Here is a 21,671-nt window from a genome sequence, read left to right as displayed (position 1 = left end):
GCATACACACACCAGTTGTACCAATGTGTTGCCATAGTCACCTCATACCAGTCGTAACACTGCCATACATACCCTGACCTCTCTCTCTCTCTCATGTCTCTGCCCCCCTCCCGCACCCTCATCTGTATTCATTCCTTACTTCCTTAACCCCCACAGTACAGTATTGCTCCCCCACAGTACAGTACTATTCTCAGTGCCAAAGACAGGCTGAATCCAGCAGGCTGTGTCTCATCCAGGAGGCTGTGTCTCATCCAGTAGGCTGTGCCTCATCCAGGAGGCTGTGTCTCATCCAGCAGGCTGTGTCATCCAGCAGGCTGTGTCTCATCCAGCAGGCTGTGCCTCATCCAGCAGGCTGTGCCTCATCCAGCAGGCTGTGTCTCATCCAGCAGGCTGTGCCTCATCCAGGAGTTCACATTATGTCTTCAGGAGGGACTTTTTCCCTCTTGTACAACTTCTGCTTTCTCCACACCTCTCTGATTCTCTCTCTCTCTGTCTCTCCAACATCTGTCTCTCTCTGATTCTCTCTCTCTCTGTCTCTCCAACATCTGTCTCTCTCTGATTCTCTCTCTCTCTCTGTCTCTCTCAACATCTGTCTCTCTCTGATTCTCTTTCTCTCCAGCATTTATCTCTCTCTGATATTCTATATCTTTCCATCTCACTCTGTCTCTCTCTATGTCTGTCTCTATATCTCCTCCAGCCACAGCTCATCCTAGCATATACTGTATCAGAACAGCTTGTGAGGGGTGTCTTGTTTCCCTCATTCATTCATTTACTTGTGGCTAAATTCATTTGAAGGAGGAGAGGTCAGGTGCCCTGACATCCATCAGCGCCCTCCAGGGAGAGGTAATGAAACGCTGCACACAGGGTTGGAAAAAAACAGCTGTGATGGGTGAGAGATCAGAACACAGGCAATTGCAAAGGTCAAGGATTGGAGGTGCATGGGCCGTGAATCATATCTGTGTTGGGTATTGAAAATGGCTCTCGCATCAATTTGAGGCTGCTTTGTTCTTTTTCCAGCCTCTGGAAGCAGTCAGAGTATGTGTCTCAAATTACACCCTATTCCCTGAAGTGCACTATGGGCCCTTTCAAAAGTAGTGCACTATGGGCCCTTTCAAAAGTAGTGCACTATGGGCCCTTTCAAAAGTAGTGCACTATGGGCCCTTTCAAAAGTAGTGCACTATGGGCCCTTTCAAAAGTAGTGCACTATAGGCCCTTTCAAAAGTAGTGCACTATGGGCCCTTTCAAAAGTAGGGCACTATGGGCCCTGGTCAAAAGTAGTTTACTGTAGGGAGGAGGGTGTCATTAGAGATGCACCCAGAAGCCTGACACACTCGTGTGTGAGCCATCATTCATTTTTATCCTCGTTCATTTACATGACGACTTTGTGGGACGTGATCGTAACAAATAGTTTGCTGTGCTCCGTTCACAGCGTCTTAGATCGACCTGCTAAATCAAACTAGATCAAAAACTATTTGCGCTCCTGTGGCTCGGCTGGTAGAGCATGGTGGTTTTCATTCCCGTTGGAGGCTTCCTATACAGATATGGATGCACGCCTGACTGGAAGTTTCTGTGGATAAAAGCAACGGCATATATTAATATTGGTAAATGAATCTACTTGTAAAGTACGAGAAGAGTAAGGTCAGTTGTAGTTTCATCGTACCTCATAATCACACTATCTCCCGTTTTTATAGAGGGGTGTGGATCATCAGCTCATTCCAACCCAGAGAGTTTTCATTTAGGACGGGGTGATTACCGTATTCCATTTGTACCTCTTGAGTTGGCAGAAAAGGCACAGTCACAGTGACGACTGGAATTCTAACTCACTGGTCATTTATCCAACTCGCCAGCTTAAGCCAACCAAACTGACCTGTAGCACGCCTTCTTAAGAGGTACATTCAGTAGGTTAATAGACAGACAACTACACTGCCTTCACACCCCTTGACTTTCCCCTAATTTTTTAATGTGTCACGAAGAGGGATTAAAATGGTCAACGATCTACATAAAATACTCAATGTCAAATTGGAAGAAACATTTTTAACAATTATAAAAATGTAATGAACAAAAAAAAAGCCCCAATATATCTTGATTAGATAAGTTATTCAACACCCCTGAGTCAATACATGTTAGAATCACCTTTGGCAGCGGTTACAACTGTGGGTGTTTCTGGGTAATTCTCTAAGAGCTTTGCACACCTGGCTTGTACAATATTTGCCCATTAGTCTTTTTAAAATTCTTCAACCTCTGTCAAGTTTGTTGTTGATCATTGCTAGAAAGTCATTTTCAAGTCTTGCCATAGATTTTCAAGCCGATTTAAGTTAAAACTGTTTCTCGGCCACTCAGGAACATTCATTGTTGTCTTGGTAAGCAACTCCAGTGTATTTTTGGCCTTGTGTTTTAGGTTATTGTCCTGCTGAAAGATCAATGTGTCTCCTAGTGTCTTGTGGAAAGAAGCCTGAACCAGGTTTTCCTCTAGGATTTTGCCTGTGCTTAGGTCTATTTTGTTTAATTTCATCCTAAACTCCATAGTCCTTGCCTATGACAAGCATAGCCATAACATGATGCAGCAACCACCATGCTTGAAAATATGAAGAGTGGTACTCAGTGATGTGTTGTATTGGATTTGCACCAAATATAACACTTTGTATTCATGAAGTGTATCTCTTTGCCACATTTTTTTGCAGTATCACTAAAAGTACCTTGTTGCTAACAGGATGCATGTCTTGGAATATTTTATTCTGTACAGGCTTCCTTCTTTTCACTCTGTCATTTAGGTTGGTATTGTGGAGTATCTATAATGTTGTAGATCCATCCTCAGTTTTCTCCTATCACAGCAATTAAACTCTGTAACTGTTTTAAAATCATAATTGGACTCATGGTGAAATCCCTGAGTGGTTTCCTTCCTCTCCGGCAACTGAGTTAAGAAGGATGCCTGTATCTTTGTAGTGACTGTGGGTATTGATTGACCATCCAAATGTAATCAAAGGAATATTCAGCATCTGAATTTATTTTTTCCTTTTTACAAATCTAACAATGGGCGCTCTTCTTTGCGAGCCGTTGGAAAACCCCACTGGTCTTTGTGATTGAATCTGTGTTAAAAATTCACTACTCGTTTGAGGGACCTTACACATAATTGTATGTGTGGGGGTACAGAGAGGCTAACCATTATTATTGCACACAGAGTGAGTCCATGCAACTTATTATGTGATTTGTTAGGCACATTTCTACTCCTGAACTTATTAAGGCTCGCCACAACAAAGGGGTGGACTAATTATTGACCGAAGACATTGCAGCTTTTCATTTTGTATTCTTTTAAACATTCCACTTTGACGTTATGTGGTAATGTGTGTAGATCAGTGACACACAATCTCAATTTAATTCCATTTTAAATTCGGGCTGCAACACAACACAATGTGGAATAAGTCAAAGGACTGTTGTATATCGACATCTGTCTCATAAAAGACCGTAGATTCTGTAGACAACCAGACATATTTGTTTATGCTATCCCGATGCAGTGAATATACAAATAAATACTAATTAAAGGAAGCATTATGCAACATCTTTTGGAGATCTTTTATGTTTTTTGTTTATGGAGCCTCTTGCCTGATGTTCTGCTTGATGCCTCCATACAGGTTGGAGGGCTCCTTTTACGAGGTGATGCAGGTGGAGTTTGAGATGGACAACATCATCAACCTACAGTCTACCCAGACCATCCAGTGGCAGATCGAGTATCCCTCCACAGGCACACAGGCAGAGGCCGTCTCCCACCTCTACATCAGCCAGAGAGACATCCAGGGCATCGTACCCCTGGCCGAGGTAAAAAGGAACTAGGAGGTCAACATGGGGCAGGACAGGTCATTTAAACAGGGATCTAGAACATCCGTGTGTGCTGGGGATTCTTTGGAAGCCATTTTATTTTAAATCAGCAATAGAGCTCTCCTCAGTCAAGTCAATGAACATCCATGATTTGAAGACCGGGAAGAAAAGCCCCCCTCCTTGAAATGTCAGAGATGCATATTGACTACTCGTTGATTCCCCAGGGCCATGCAGATACCCTCCATCTGTCACCTACTCCTTCTCCCCCTCAGAAGAACAAAAAAACTGACATGTTCTTTCATTTTGACTTAATAAGCAGCTTTGTCCTCCATCCCACTTCCCTGGAGGCTCTAAACTTCTGAAATGTCAGGCATTGTACCACCCTCCTGCTCTGCACAGCACCCCTGCTGTGCAGGGGTGCGGACGGATCCCTCTGCATGGGGTGGACGGATCCCCCTGCCTGGGGTGGACGGATCCCCTCTGCCTGGGCTGGACGGATCCCTCTGCCTGGGGTGGACGAATCCCCCTGCCTGGGGTGGACGGATCCCCTCTGCCTGGGCTGGACGGATCCCTCTGCCTGGGGTGGACGGATCCCTCTGCCTGGGGTGGACGGATCCCTCTGCCTGGGGTGGACGGATCCCTCTGCCTGGGCTGGACGGATCCCTCTGCCTGTGCTGGACGGATCCCTCTGCCTGGGGTGGACGGATCCCTCTGCCTGGGCTGGACGGATCCCCTCTGCCTGGGCTGGACGGATCCCTCTGCCTGGGGTGGACGGATCCCTCTGCCTGGGGTGGACGGATCCCTCTGCCTGGGCTGGACGGATCCCTCTGCCTGGGCTGGACGGATCCCTCTGCCTGGGCTGGACGGATCCCTCTGCCTGGGCTGGACGGATCCCTCTGCCTGGGCTGGACGGATCCCTCTGCCTGGGCTGGACGGATCCCTCTGCCTGGGCTCGACGGATCCCTCTCCCTGGGGTGGACGGATCCCTCTGCCTGGGCTGGACGGATCCCTCTTTATGGGGGCCCCATGTCTCAGAGCACCTTCTTTTGGGGGGTTAGAGTTCTAGATTAAGGTTAAGATCGATGTACATTCTTTCCCTATCCCAGTTCACACACCTGATTCAACTTATCAAGGGCTTGCTTATTAGTTGACCAGTTTAATTGGGTGTAAGTGGAGCGGCTGGCAGTGCTCGGGTGGAGGTTTGGGAAACGCTGCTCTACAGGAAGTTATGAATTGAAGGATTATTATAATAGTTTGTAAATATTGTGAAGTGTATGGGTTTAGATTAAGATCCAATATCCTAGTATGGTGTAATACTAATTTACCAGAGGTGGTTTAAAATTCTTATTATTTTGCTTTTTTTTTTATGGATCAACTAGTTAGATAAACTTTAATATTGTAGATAGATTGTAGATTCCATCAATGTAATTGTCTGCATTATTTCCAATATATATTTTTTGGTAAATATACAGCACCAGTCAAAAGTTTTGGACACACCTACTCATTCAAGGGTTTTTCTTAATTTTTTACTATTTTCTACATTGTAGAATAATAGTGAAGACATCAAAACTATGAAATAACAGATATCATATGGAATCATATAGTAACAAATCAAAATATATTTTAGATTTGAGATTCTTCAATGTATCCACCCTTTGCCTTGATGGCAGCTTTGCACACGCTTGACCTTCTCTCAACCAGTTTCATAAGGAATGCTTTTCCAACAGTCTTGAAGTAGTTCCCACATATGCTGAGCACTTGTTGTTGTTGTTGTTGTTGTTGACTGCATTTCCTTGACTCTGCGGTGTAATACTTCTATACCAGAGGTGTTTTAAAATTATTATTAGTTTGATATTTTTCTTTGGGACCATATCTCAGACTGGCCAATGAAAATAAAATATTAAAATGGGGAAAAGAACACAGACACTGGACAGAGGAACTCTGCCTAAAAGGCCAGCATCTTCACTGTTAACTTTGAGACTGATGTTTTGTGGGTACTGTTTAATGAAGCTGCCAGTTGAGGACTTGTGAGGCATCTGTTTCTCAAACTAGACACTCTAATGTACTTGTCCTCTTGCTCAGTTGTGCAACGGGGCCTCCCACTCTATCTATTCTGGTTAGAGCAAGTTTGCGCTGTTCTGTGAATGGAGTCGGACAGTCGTGGCCAAAAGTTTTGAGAATGACACAAATATTAATTTTCACAAAGTTTGCTGCTTCAGTGTCTTTAGATATTTTTTGTCAGATGTTACTATGGAATACTGAAGTATAATTACAAGCATTTCATAAGTGTCAAAGGCAAAGAGTCAATATTTGCAGTGTTGACCCTTCGTTTTCAAGACTTCTGTAATCCGCGCTGGCATGCTGTCAATTAACTTCTTTGCCACATCCTGACTGATGGCAGCCCATTCTTGCATAATCAATGCTTGGAGTTTGTCAGAATGGGTTTTTGTTTGTCCACCCGCCTCTTGAGGATTGACCACAAGTTCTCAATGGGATTAAGGTCTGGTGAGTTTCCTGGCCATGGACCCAAAATATTGATGTTTTGTTCCCTGAGCCACTGAGTTATCACTTTTGCCTTATGGCAAGGTGCTCCATCATGCTGGAAAAGGCATTGTCCGTCACCAAACTGTTACTGGATGGTTGGGAGAAGTTGCTCTCGGAGGATGTGTTGGTACCATTCTTTATTCATGGCTGTATTCTTATGCAAAATTGTGAGTGAGCCCAGTCCCTTGGCTGAGAAGCAACCTCACACATGAATGGTCTCAGGATGCTTTAATGTTGGAATGACACAGGACTGATGGTAGCGCTCACCTTGTCTTCTCCGGGCAAGCTTTTTTCCGGATGCCCCAAACAATCGGAAAGGGGATTCATCAGAGAAAATGACTTTACCCCAGTCCTCAGCAGTCCAATCCCTGTACCTTTTGCAGAATATCAGTCTGTCCCTGATGCTTTTCCTGGAGAGAAATAGCTTATTTGCTGCCCTTCTTGACACCAGGCCATCCTCCAAAAGTATTCGCCTCACTGTGCGTGCAGATGCACTCACACCTGCCTGCTGCCATTCCTGAGCAAGCTCTGTACTGGTAGTGCCCTGATCCCGCAGCTGAATCAACTTTAGGAGACGGTCCTGGCGCTTGCTGGACTTTCTTGGGCATCCTGAAGCCTTCTTCTCAACAATTGAACCACTCTCCTTGAAGTTCTTGATGATCTGATAAATGGTTGATTTAGGTGCAATCTTACTGGCAGCAACATCCTTGCCTGTGAAGCCCTTTTTGTGCAAAGCAATGATGACAGCACGTGTTTCCTTGCAGGTAACCATGGTTGATAGAGGAAGAACAATGATTCCAAGCGCCACCCTCCTTTTGAAGCTTCCAGTATGTTATTCGAACTCAATCAGCATGACAGAGTGATCTCCAGCCTTATCTTAGTCAACACTCACACCTGTGTTAACGAGAGAATCACTGACATGATGCCAGTTGGTCCTTTTGTGGCAGAGCTGAAATGCAGTGGAAATGTTTTTTGGGGATTAGGTTCATTTGCATGGTAAATAGGGACTTTGCAATTAATTGCAATTAATCTGGATCACTCTTCATAACATTCTGGTGTATATGCAAATTGCCATCATACAAACTGAGGCAGCAGACTTTGTGAAAATTAATATTTGTGTCATTCTCAAAACATTTGGCCATGACTGTACACAGCGTTGTACGAGATATTTTGTTTCTTGGCAATTTCTCTCATGGAATTGCCTTCATTTCTCAGAACAAGAATAGACTGATGAGTTACAGAAGAAAGTTATTTGTTTCTGGCCATTTTGAGCCTGTAATCGAACCCACAAATGCTGATGCTCCAGATACTCAACTAGTCTAAAGAAGGACAGTTTTATTGCTTCTTTAATGAGCACAACAGTTTTCAGCTGTGCTAACATATTTGCAAAATTAGTTTCTAATGATCAATTAGCCTTTTAAAATTATAAACTTGGATTAGCTAACACAATGTGCCATTGGAACACAGGAGCGATGGTTGCTGATAATGGGCCTCTGTACGGCTATGTAGATATTCCATAAAAATTAGCCGTTTCCAGCTACAATAGTCATTTACAACATTAACAATGTCTACTGTCACGTTCTGACCTTTATTTCCTTTGTTTTGTATTTATTTAGTATGGTCAGGGCGTGAGTTGGGTGGGCAGTCTGTTTGATTTTCTATGATTTGGGGATTTCTATGTTTCGGCCTAGTATAGTTCTCAATCAGAGGCAGGTGTCATTAGTTGTCTCTGATTGAGAATCATACTTAGGTAGCCTGGGTTGCACTGTTTGTTTGTGGGTGATTGTCTATGTTGATTGCTTGTTTCAGCGCAGTTTGCATTAGCTTCACGGTTGTTATTTAGTTTATTGTTTTGTATAGGGTTTCAGTGTTCAGTGTTTTCTGTATTAAAATAAATGATGAACACATACCACGCCGCATTTTGGTCCTCCGATCCATCTCGCCTCTCCTCTTCAGATGAAGAGGAGGACGACCGTGACAGTCTACACTGTATTTCTGATCAATTTATGTTATTTTAATGGTCAAAAAAATGTACTTTTCTTTCAAAAACAAGGACATTTCTAGGTGACCCCAAATGTTTGAATGATACTGTATATACAGTGCATACATAAAAACAGAAATACCGTATTTACATAAGTATTCAGACCCCTTGTTATGAGACTCGAAATTGAGCACAGGTGCATCCTGTTTCTATTGATCATCCTTGAGATGTTTCTATAACTTGATTGGAGTCCACCTGTGGTACATTCAATTGATAGGACATGATTTGGAAAGGCACACACCTGTCTATATAAGGTCCCACAGTTGACAGTTTATGTCAGAGCAAAAACCAAGCCATGAGGTCGAAGGAATTGTCCGTAGAGCTCAGAGACAGGATTGTGTTGAGGCACAGATTTAATTTAACATTTTTATTTCACCTTTATTTAACCTCTCTGGGATATGTGGGATGCTAGCGTCCCACCTGACCAAAAGCCAGAGAACACGCAGAGCGCCAAATTCAAATAAATTACTATACAAATCAAACTTTCAAGAAATCACACATGCAAGATAGCAAATTAAAGCTACACTTGTTGTGAATCCAGCCAACATGTCAGATTTCCAAAAGGCTTTTCGGCGAAAGCAAACGATGCTATTATCTGAGGAGAGCACCTCCGTAAACAAAGAGATAAAAGCATATTTCAACCCTGCAGCACAAAACACAGAAATAAAATATAAACCATGCCTTACCTTTGACGAGCTTCTTTTGTTGGCACTCCAATATGTCCCATAAACATCACAAATGGTCCTTTTGTTCGATTAATTCCGTTGATACAGTGGGGCAAAAAAAGTATTTAGTCAGCCACCAATTGTGCAAGTTCTCCCACTTAAAAAGATGAGAGAGGCCTGTAATTTTCATCATAGGTACACTTAAACTATGACAGACAAAATTAGGGGAAAAAATCCAGAAAATCACATTGTAGGATTTTTAATGAATTTACTTGCAAATTATGGTGGAAAATAAGTATTTGGTCACCTACAAACAAGCAAGATTTCTGGCTCGACAGACCTGTAACTTCTTCTTTAAGAGGCTCCTCTGTCCTCCACTCGTTACCTGTATGAATGGCACCTGTTTGAACTTGTTATCAGTATAAAAGACACTATGGCCAAGACCAAAGAGCTGTCAAAGGACACCAGAAACAAAATTGTAGACCTGCACCAGGCTGGGAAGACTGAATCTGCAATAGGTAAGCAGCTTGGTTTGAAGAAATCAACTGTGGGAGCAATTATTAGGAAATGGAAGACATACAAGCCCACTGATAATCTCTCTCGATCTAGGACTCCGTGGGGTCAAAATGATCACAAGAACGGTGAGCAAAAATCCCGGAACCACACGGGGGGACCTAGTGAATGACCTGCAGAGAGCTACAATGTGATTTTCTGGATTTTTCTTTCTCATTTTGTCTGTCATAGTTGAAGTGTACCTATGATGAAAATTACAGGCCTCTCTCATCTTTTTAAGTGGGAGAACTTGCACAATTGGTGGCTGACTAAATACTTTTTTGCCCCACTGTACATATCCCAACCAGAAGCCATGGAGTACAGGCAACATCCGCACCAAGCTAAAGGCTAGAGCTGCCGCTTTCATGGAGCGGGAAACTAATCCGGACGCTTATAACAAATCCCGCTATGCCCTCAGACGAGCCGTCAAATGAGAGCACCAGGTGTTCCGGACGACTGTGTGATCACGCTCTCCATAGCCGATGGGAGCAAGACCTTTAAACAGGTCAACATTCACCAAGCTGCGGGGCCAGACGGATTACCAGGACGTTTACTCAAAGCATGCGAAGACCAACTGGCAATTATCTTCACTAACAATTTCATCCTCTCCCTGAGTGATTCTGTAATACCTACATGTTTCAAGCAGTCCACCATAGTTCCTGTGCCCAAGAAAGTGAAGGTAAACTGCCTAAATGATTATCGTCCGTAGCACTCATGTCGGTTGCCATGAAGTGCTTTGAAAGGCTGGTCATGGCTACATCAACACCATCATCCCGGAAACCCTAGACCCACTCGAATTGACAAGCATTTCAAAGGAAAGGGTGGCTGCTTTGAAGAATCTAAAATGTAAAATATATTTTGATTTGTTTAAAAACTTTTTTTGTTACTGCATGATTCCATATGTGCTATTTCATAGTTTGAATTCTTCACTTTTATTCTACAATGTAGAAAATAGTAAAAATAAAGAAAAAACCTTGAATGGAGTAGGTGTGTCCAAACATATATTTCCCTTCATTATTTTCCACTAACCGTACCATCATTCACCTAATTGGAGTAATGAACAACAACACTTCTACTTCCAACTAATACATACCTTATAATTTTACGGACACAGTATATTTTACAATAGTTATATATCTATTTTTGAACACCATCCAGTTCTATTTCACATATTTCCCATATTTCCCATATTTCCCAGATATTTTTTAACTGCTGTTTTACAAAGTTCTGAACCTAGATACATTTTACAGACCTAGTATATTTTACATTAGTTATCTTGTTGTTATTAGTCCCACCCTTCAGTGGAGCTGAATGGCGGGAGGTAGCCTAGTGGCTAGAGCGTTGGGCCAGTAGCCGGAAGGTTTCTTGATCCGAATACCTGAGCTGACAGGGTTGCAAGAATTTTGTATAATAATTGAAAATTAAAAGTTTTGAATCTGGCGTTGTTTTAGTTAGGAACTCCTCTCACCTGGTTGTCTAGGTCTTCATTGAACACGAATTGACAGGAAATAACTATAGCCAGTAGAAACACGGCCCTCCAGGAATTTACTTTGACACCCCTGTCATATACAGTCCAGCCTACCTCATCCATTCACCCTTTTGTGCATGTGTTCACCATCTCTCCCTCCCATAGCCTCTAGCGCTAGCAGGCAAGCAGGTAATTCTATGGTCTGTCCTGATGGATTTCAAAGTGCTAGAGGAGGCTCAGTTTACAGGCTGTCAGGTCTCAGAGAGGGGTCAGTGTGAGAGGTCACAAGATGAAAGCCAGCCAATTGCTGTATAAGGAGAGGTCACCAAATGAAAGGTGGATAATCAGGACATGTGCTCTGTCTGCCTCTGAGTCATCACATGGTCAGGTCAGATAGTGGCCTGTGTGGGGAAACAAACTCACGACTTTTGGGTTGTTTGGAGGGAAAGATCCAGATTGGATTCGCCCACATGTCTGTCTGTCTGTGAATCATCACTTTGCAGTATATCGTCCCTTTGTTATTCCGTAATGGTGAAAATGATGTGACATTATTTCAGTCCTCCTCCATGTCATGCTTTTGGTCATCGTGATGCTTTGCTACACAGTGAAAAACTCTTTTGAAAATATGGATTATTAGGTGCAATTTGTCTTGCACAGTGAAGGCTTTTTTATAGACAAAAGGAGGCTCCTAAAAGCAGATTATTTTGCTGCTTTTTTGGGATTTTTGGCTTGAAAGACCACAATAAATTGGATCAGTAATGCGCTTCCTTTATCTTCAAAGTACGATCATTACTGGGCTGTGTTGGGCTTGTTATGGGGCTTTTTCACCCCTCACTGCACTGTGTTTCTCTCTCTCTGTCTCTTTCTCTCTCTCTCTCTCTCTCTCTCTCTCTCTCTCTCTGTCTCGCTCTCTCTCTGTCTCTCTCTCTCTGTCTCGCTCTCTCTGTCTCGCTCTCTCTCTGTCTCGCTCTCTCTCTCTGTCTCTCTCTCTCTGTCTTTCTCTCTCTCTCTCTCTCCCTGTCTCTCTTTCTCTCCCTCTCCCTCAGAAGCTCTTTTCTCTTTTTTCCCTCCTCCCTTGTTCATTGTTTCTCCTTCCCATCCCTCAGATAGATACAGCTGTGTTTTTATACAGTTTAATTATTTCTCACACTCTCTCTCGTTCTCTCTCACGCTCTCTCTCGCTCGATCTTTCTCTCTCTCTCGCTCTCTCTCTCTCTGTCTTAGTGTCTATCTCTCTATCTGTGTCTGTCTGTGTGTTAAATCCCAGCAGACAAGGCATGCACTCCAAGTCCCCGACACAAAATTAATTCTTAATTGGAACACTTGTTTATCTTTGTTCCTTGAAGATGCCAATGAGTTGCAGCAGTACCCAATGGGCTAAATACATCTGAGGAGGGGGGGGGGGGAATCTGTGTGAGGAAATAAGTTGCAATTGAAAAGTGACTCTGACTTAATTACAGATTGACTGTTTTCCATTTTCAGTGTGTGTGTGTTTTTTTCTGTCTTCCCTACCCAATTTGAAGAGCTTGGCTAAATAACTGCATATTGTTTTCTTCGAGGGGATGACGAGAATAAGTAATTTCCCTCCAGTTATTAAGTCACTCCTGAAACACCAAATTGTGCATCTCTCACAGTGTTTTCAGAGAAAGCGAGACCTTAATTGCTTCCGATAGGTCATTAAATCTCAAACTTACACTCAGACACATTAGGATAGGAGCAGACACTCCCATTTGGTAAGAATCCCATTTTTCTCACCTGTAAAAATAAAGTTATGTTTTGTTTTTCCATAGCAGCACTGGTGTCCCTCATGGCTTTTAAGCACTAGTGATATTAGTGTTTCCATCACCAAGGAAAGAGTATCAACAACCGATGCATAATGACTATTGCTCCCTCTCCCACAGACTATCCATTCTGACTCTATGTACATCCACAGGTCTCTACCCACTCAGACACAACCCACTCAGCTGCTAAAATGATTAGCCAAATACATTTAAACTCAATTTTTCACAATTCCTGACATTTAATCAGAGTAAAGATTCCCTGTCTTAGGTCAGTTAGGATCACCACTTTATTTTAAGAATGTGAAATGTCAGAATAATAGTAGAGAGAATGATTTATTTCAGCTTTTATTTCTTTCGTCACATTCCCAGTGGGTCAGAAGTTCACATACACTCAATTCGTATTTGGTAGCATTGCCTTTAAAATGTTTAACTTGGGTCAAACATTTCGGGTAGCCTTAAACAAGCTTCCCACAATAAGTTGGGTGAATTTTGGCCCATTCCTCCTGACAGAGCTGGTGTAACTGAGTCAGGTTTGTAGGCCTCCTTGCTCACACACACTTTTTCAGTTCTTCCCACAAATGTTCAATAGGATTGAGGTCAGGGCGTTGTGATGGCCATTCCAATACCTTGACTTTGTTGTCCTTAAGCCATTTTTCCAGAACTTTGGAAGTATTCTTGGGGTCATTGTCCATTTGGAAGACCCATTTGCAACCAAGCTTTAACTTCCTGACTAATGTCTTGAGATGTTGCTTCAATATATCCACATCATTTTCCTATCTCATGATGCCATCTATTTTGTGAAGTGCACCAGTCCCTCCTGCAGCAAAGCACCCCCACAACATGATGCTGCCACCACGTGCTTCACTGTTGGGATGGTGTTCTTCGGTTTGCAAGCCTCCTCCTTTTTTATCCAAACATAACGGTGGTCATTATGGCCAAACAGCTCTATTTCTCAAAAAAGTACGATCTTTGTCCCCATGTGCAGTTGCAAACCGTAGTCTGGCTTTTTTATGGCGGTTTTGGAGCAGTGGCTTCTTCCTTGCCGAGGGCCTTTCAGGTTATGTCGATATAGGACTCGTTTTACTGTGGATAAAGATATTGTTGTACCTGTTTCCTCCAGCTACGTCACAAGGTCCTTTGCTGTTGTTCTGGGATTGATTTGCACTTTTTGCACCAAAGTACGTTCATCTCTAGGAGACAGAACGCGTCTCCTTCCAGAGCGGTATGACGGCTGCGTGGTCCCATGGTGTTTATGCTTGCACACTATTGTTTGTACAGATGGATGTGGAAACTTCAGGCGTTTGGAAATTGCTCCCAAGGATGAACCAGACTTGTGGAGGTCTACAATTGTTTTCTGAGGTCTTGGCTGATTTCTTTTGATTTTCCCATGATGTCAAGCAAAAAGGCACTGAGTTTGAAGGTAGGCCTTGAAATACATCCACAGGTACACCTCCAATTGACTCAAATTATGTCAATTAGCCTATCAGAAGCTTCTAAAGCCATTACATCATTTTCAGTAATTTTCCAAGCTGTTTAAAGGCACAGTCAACTTAGTGTATGTAAACTTCTGACCCACTGGAATCGTGATACAGTGAGTTGTAAGTGAAATAATCTGTCTGTAAACAATTATTGGACTAATTGCTTGTGTTATGCACAAAGTAGATGTCCTAACCGACTTTCCAAAACTATAGTTTGTTAACAAGTAATTTGTGGAGTGGTTGAAAAATGAAAAATGAGTTTTAATGACTCCAACCTAAGTGTATGTAAACCTCCGACTTCAACTGTATATATTCTACTGATTTTGGAGGTTATTTTGGCAATCATTCATATTAGATATCAGTTTGCAAACATATAATATATAAAAAATATATATTATTGAGTTAATAAAGCAGCATACGAACATGGTGTGTTTCTTGGGCAGCTCCAAAATGCAGGTGTTTGAGCTCTGTGCTTTCTGTGGTGGAAGGGCAGCCAGTGAAAGCCTTTACGGGCTCAAATATCCGATCAATCAGCCTGTTACTAACCCTTAGTAAACCTTTGTAAAAGATTGTGTTTGAACAGATAAAATTCTATTTTACAGTAAATAAATTAACAACAGACTTTTTTAGCAAGCTTTATAGGGAAAGGCATTCAACATGCATGGAGGATTGGCTGAGAGAAATTGATAATAAAAAGTTTGTTGGAGCTGTTTTGTTAGACTTCAGTGCGGCTTTTGACATCTATTAGAGTATGCTGCTGGAAAAACATGATGTGTTATGGCTTTACACCCCCTGCTATATTGCGGATCGAGAGTTACCTGTCTAACAGAACACAGAGGGTGTTCTTTAATGATAGCCTCTCCAACATAATCCAGGTAGAATCAGGCGTTCCCCAGGGCAGCTGTCTAGACCCCTTACTTTTTTCAATGTTTACTAATGACCTGCCACTGGCTCTGAGTCAAGCCTGTGTGGATATGTATGAGGATATGTATGAGGATGACTCAACACTATACACATCAGGTACTAAAGCGAGTGAAATCACTACAACACTTAATTAACAAAGAGCTGCAGTCAGTTTCAGATTGGGTGGAGATACTATGTGATGTTGTTGGGTCTGTAACCATGGTTGCCAGTGACAGTCTCTTCCCATTCAAGGCCTAATAAAACATGTAAACTGGCCTCCCGGGTGGCACAGTGGTTAAGGGCGCTGTACTGCAGCGCCAGCTGTGCCACCAGAGACTCTAGGTTTGCGCCCAGGCCCTGTCATAACCGACCGGGAGGTCTGTGGGGCGACGCACAATTGGCCTAGCATCGTCCGGGTTATGGAGCGTTTGGCCGGTAGGGATATCCTTGTCTCACCGGGTTAGATGTGCACTGTGTTAAGAAACAGTGCGGCTTGGTTGGGTTGTGTATCGGAGGACGCATGACTTTCAACCTTCGTCTCTTCCGGGAGTTGTCGCGATGAGACAAGATAGTAGCTACTAAACAATTGGATATCACGAAATTGGGGAGAAAAAGGGTTAAAAATGTAAATAAAACATTAAAATAAAAAACATGTAAAATGGAGGCTAACCACGTGTCTCTCTGTGTGTGGTGACTTAAAGAAGAGTACAGTTATCTATCTCTCTCTGTGTGTGGTGACCTGAAGAAGAGTACAGTTATCTATCTTTCTCTGTATGTGGTGACCTGAAGAAGACTACAGTTATCTATCTCTCTCTGTGTGTGGTGACCTGAAGAAGAGTACAGTTATCTATCTCTCTCTGTGTGTGGTGACCTGAAGAAGAGTACAGTTATCTATCTCTCTCTGTGTGTGGTGACCTGAAGAAGAGTACAGTTATCTATCTCTCTCTGTGTGTGGTGACCTGAAGAAGAGTACAGTTATCTATCTCTCTCTGTGTGTGGTGACCTGAAGAAGAGTACAGTTATCTATCTCTCTCTGTATGTGGTGACCTGAAGAAGAGTACAGTTATCTATCTCTCTCTGTATGTGGTGACCTGAAGAAGAGTACAGTTATCTATCTCTCTCTGTGTATGTGGTGACTTAAAGAAGAGTACAGTTATCTATCTCTCTCTGTGTGTGGTGACCTGAAGAAGAGTACAGTTATCTATCTCTCTCTGTGTATGTGGTGACTTAAAGAAGAGTACAGTTATCTCTCTATCTCTCTGGTGACCTAAAGAAGAGTACAGTTATCTATCTCTCTCTCTCTCTGTGTGTATGGGGTGACTTAAAGGAGAGTAAAGTTAAGGCTTCAACATCTTGCTGAATTCATGAATTTATTAACATATATATGAATTTCTGTTGCTGTCCATTTTTTAAAGTGCTGAACGAAGGCCTACCTCGTCACAGATCGTTTGCTTATACTTAGAGCTAATGATATAATGAATTTACTGAACATAAATGTAAGAATGTTAATGTACAGTTCAAAAGTCAAAACTAATGTCGGCATTTGTTATTATTAAAGGAGAATGTGATTAGTGACACAATCTCTCAATCTATTACATTTTCAATTCAGGCTGTAACACAACAAAATGTGGAAAAAGTCAAGTGGTGTGAATACTTTACATGTATGTCCTACTATCAGACACTTTTCAGCCCTGTTTACTTGTATCTCTTACTACCAGACACTTTTTATGTATAAACCCACTTCATCCACTCCAGTACCTCTGCACATTGCATAAGGTACTGGCACAGACCTGTATATACAGTGGGGCAAAAAAAGTATTTAGTCAGCCACCAATTGTGCAAGTTCTCCCACTTAAAAAAATTAGCGAAGCCTGTACTTTTCATCATAGGTACACTTTAACTATGACAGACAAAATGAGAAAACAAATCCAGAAAATCACATTGTAGGATTTTTTATTAATTTATTTGTAAATTATGGTGGAAAATAAGTATTTGGTCAATAACAAAAGTTCATCTTTTTAAGTGGGAGAACTTGCACAATTGGTGGCTGACTAAATACTTGTTTTTGCCCCACTGTACTTGCTATCTCGTGTTTCTTTAACTCACATTTTTTATTTGACCTTTATTTAACCAGGCAAGTCAGTTAAGACTTAATTCTTATTTTCAATGACGGCCTAGGAACAGTGGGTTAACGGCCTGTTCAGGGGCAGAACAACAGATTTGTACCTTGTCAGCTCGGGGGTTTGAACTTGCAACCTTCCGGTTACTAGTCCAACGCTCTAACCACTAGGCTACGCTGCCACCTCTACACTCTAACCACTAGGCTACCCTGCCGCCTCTACACTCTAACCACTAGGCTACCCTGCCACACGTCATAGTTATTGTGTTTTTATTTAATTATCTAGATCACTGCATTGTTGGGAAATATTTCTCAAGGTAAGAATTTCACTGTACTGTTTTACATCCGTTGTATCCTGTGCACGTGGCAAATAAACTTTGAAACTTGAATGGATAATGTTACACTTTACAGGGAGAGACAGTGGTTCCAATGCCAAACAAACTTGTGCTAAACTGTATACAGAAGCACCCTTTCCCAGGACACATTTACATTTGAGTAATTTAGCAGACGCTCCTTTTCATACTGGTCCCCCAGCGGGAATCAAACCCAAAACACCGGTGTTTGTAAGCACCATGCTCTACCAACTGAGCCACACGGGACCACAAACTGCCTGGTTCTCCCATCCACTCAGACTGTTAGATGTTAATGCTTTTAATCCTTTTTATTTATGACTGTAATATTCCGGTAATTGCCAAAATAATTTGAAACACAAGAGTAAATGAGGGATACAAAGTATATTGAAAGCAGCTGCTTCCACTCAAGTATGGTTCCTGAGTTGATTAAGCAATTAATATCCCATCATGCTTAAGGTCATGTATAAAAATGCTGGGCAGGCAATTATTTTGGCTACCATGGCTATGGCCCCATAGGATGACAATGCCCCCATCCACAGGGTACAAGTGGTCACCGAATGGTTTGATGAGCATGAAAATGATGGAAACCATATGCCTCAACCCAATTGAAAACTCTTGGGAGATCTTTAAAACATTTTTTTTAAACGTTCCTCTCCTTTTTCTCTCCAGTTGCGATCTTGTCTCACCGCTGCAACTCCCCAACGGGCTTGGGAGAGGCAAAGTTTGAGTCATGCATCCTCCAAAACATGACCCACCAAACCATGCTTCTTAATCCGGAAGCCAGCCGCACCATTGTGTTGGAGGAAACACTATTCAACTGACGACTGTAGTCAGCCTGCAGGTACCCGGTCCACCACAAGGAGTTGCTAGAATGCGATGAGCCAAGGAAAGCCCATCAGCCAAACCCTGCCCTAACCCAGACGATGCTGGGCCAATTGTGCGCCGCCCTTTCGGAATCCTGGTCACGGCCAGCTGTGACACAGCCTGGAATCGAACCTCAGGCTGTAGTGTTACAGACCACTGCGCCACTTGGGAGGCCCCCGCTTATGGGAGATTCTGGAGATATTTTGTAGTACTATTATCGCGGTTGAGTGCATTCCTCTTCAATTGACCACTACTTTTTAGTAAGCCTATATGGTGTCCATATTAGGACAGTCTTAATCTCAATAGTAGGACTTTTTTCAATCTCAGCATAGCCTACATCACTAGTTCATTTCACTGCACCACACAACTGCACAGTGACATGTCGAGTTCTCTCCTCATATTCCGATTCCTCAACAAACAAACTGGCCCTGGCCACTCCTAGTAGTCCAACTAACTATGTTGGGCTGCTGTTACTTATCGTGGTCCAATTAATCAAGTTATGTGTCAAGCGGAGCAAACAGTAACTGGGTCATCAGGAGATTGTGAAATCAGTCCCTCTACGGCCCTCCGGGGCACATTTCCATACGGAGCGGCCACTCCAATCAGTCAACACCTCAGTAAGAGCCATCACTACTGGGTATAAATAGAGTTGGCCAGGCGAGACGGCCTCGGCCCAGCCGACTTAACCCACCACCAAGTGTGGAAAAGAGAGGCAAACATAGGCTGATTAGTGAAGCTGGACAGAGAGGGGAGGGAGAGGGGGAGAGATGGACAGAGAGGGGAGGGAGAGGGGGAGAGATGGACAGAGAGGGGAGGGAGAGGGGGAGAGGGGGAGAGGGGGAGAGATGGACAGAGAGGCGAGGGAGAGGGGGAGAGATGGACAGAGAGGGGAGGGAGGATGGGAAGGAACGGAAGTGTACATAAAGGCTGAATCATTGAGTGAGTGAAATATGTGAATATAACAGTCTTGACGCCACCAATTGGACTAACTATACCATACTGTGGGAGACTGTATGCAAGTACTACTGCTGAGCAATTAAACTACATTTCATTTTTTGGTGGGTTTTTAAGAAAACCATTTGACCGACATCGGTTCCATTAATTGAATTCCATGTAGTTTCGTTTTTTCGGTGAGCCCAACTCTACATTTCTCTAGAGCAGGGGTCTACAACGCTGTTTCCCGGAGAGATACCTTCCTGTAGGTTTTCACTCCAACCCCAGTTGTAACTAACCTGATTCAGTTTATCAACCAACTAATCATTGGACGATCTAGTCAGATGATTTTGTCACAGCTCTGCAGCAAACTTAAGCAGGCTAGCTAAATCGGATGACTACAGACGGTACAGTACGGGTGAGAGAGAGCAGAGATAACGTTGTCTTTAATAAGGAATAACAAAATATTAAAGTCATCAAATAAAAACAGTCATATGAGTCTTTCTATAAGTTAAGGGACCAATGTGTGACATCAGTGTCAACATTTCCAGATGGTTAGATACACATTTAAAATAGGATTTTCTTGCAGTGTTCGTGTGTAGTTAAGAGTTAATCAGAGTCTATATAGGCTAGCAAAAAACAAAACATCTACATGTCATTCAAAATGGCGCGTGAAACATGGACACTGCATGTTTCTTTGTCCTGCCTAGTGGCCAGGTCTGTTTGTGCTTTACAGTTTTTTTCCCCAACTGCTTACACACGTCTCCTTTTTTTCAAAACTCTACACACAAAATGCCTCACGTCTCCTTCAAAATGTAACACTGCATTCAAAATGCCATGAACACGTGTCAGAGTGAAGCATTTGCATCAAATGGCAAACACTGCTTTCATAATAGTACATTTCTGGATCTACCATGTAAACAGTGTTGTTCTAAATCTAAAGCTCTTTGGTCTTTCATAGGCTGATATCTACATTTCAATACAATGTTCTACAGTGAAAGTCATCTGCTGAGAGGGGTAACAAGTACACTGTAAACACCAATGCAATGTTCTACAGTGAAAGTCATCTGCTGAGAGGGGTAACAAGTACACTGTAAACACCAATGCAATGTTCTACAGTGAAAGTCATCTGCTGAGAGGGGTAACAAGTACACTGTAAACACCAATACAATGTTCTACAGTGAAAGTAATCTGCTGAGAGGGGTAACAAGTACACTGTAAACACCAATTCAATGTTCTACAGTGAAAGTAATCTGCTGAGAGGGGTAACAAGTACACTGTAAACACCAATGCAATGTTCTACAGTGAAAGTAATCTGCTGAGAGGGGTAACAAGTACACTGTAAACACCAATGCAATGTTCTACAGTGAAAGTAATCTGCTGAGAGGGGTAACAAGTACACTGTAAACACCAATACAATGTTCTACAGTGAAAGTAATCTGCTGAGAGGGGTAACAAGTACACTGTAAACACCAATACAATGTTCTACAGTGAAAGTAATCTGCTGAGAGGGGTAACAAGTACACTGTAAACACCAATGCAATGTTCTACAGTGAAAGTAATCTGCTGAGCGGGGTAACAAGTACACTGTAAACACCAATGTAATGTAGAAACAGAAAATATTTATTAGGCCAAACATTACTGTTGTATACAGTAGCATACAACAAAACCATAAACATATGTAAACCAAAAGTATATTCTTTAGAATACAGTAAAGAACACAATTGTGTGTGTGGGGTCCCCGGGGGGGGGGGGGGGGGGGGGGGGCAGTACAGGAATTGGTAGGGGGGGGGGGATCACCAGTGCTAAGCTACGCTTCATCTCTTCTCCGGCCTGGGTCTGGCCACAACACTTCGTCCACATCACAAGATACGTTATCTCTTGCCAAACATCGAGGGAAGTATCTCCTAGCATGGCGTATCCAACCTTGGACAGAGGCAACCTCTATGTCCCCACATGCGTCCTCCATTGCCTGGAGAAGCGGCATGCGGGCATAGGGTTGGCGATCATACACATTCCAGTGCCAGGCTGAGAAGAATTCCTCTATGGGATTTAGCAAAGGGGAATGTGGGGGTAGGTACAAAACTACACATTGTGGATGGGTGGTAAACCAGTTTTAGACCAGAACAGCCCGGTGAAAACTAACATTGTCCCATA

At 42.7% G+C, this 21,671-nt stretch overlaps 1 protein-coding gene across 1 annotated transcript in view; it reads left to right on the top strand.

Moving 5' to 3' along the window:
• Window positions 1-21,671, top strand: part of LOC110525218 (transmembrane protein 132C) — a 423,209-nt gene that overhangs the window by 313,696 nt on the left and 87,842 nt on the right. Inside the window, exon 4 of the mRNA XM_036979350.2 lies at window positions 3,630-3,813. Within this exon, the coding sequence (XP_036835245.2) occupies window positions 3,630-3,813 (184 nt within the window). The remainder of the gene's footprint in view (window positions 1-3,629; window positions 3,814-21,671) is intronic.

Source organism: Oncorhynchus mykiss, chromosome 6 (genome assembly GCF_057628025.1).
Source record: "Oncorhynchus mykiss isolate SJ-2025 chromosome 6, ASM5762802v1, whole genome shotgun sequence".
Taxonomy (NCBI): domain Eukaryota; kingdom Metazoa; phylum Chordata; class Actinopteri; order Salmoniformes; family Salmonidae; genus Oncorhynchus; species Oncorhynchus mykiss.
This window is presented reverse-complemented; position numbering and strand designations above follow the sequence as displayed.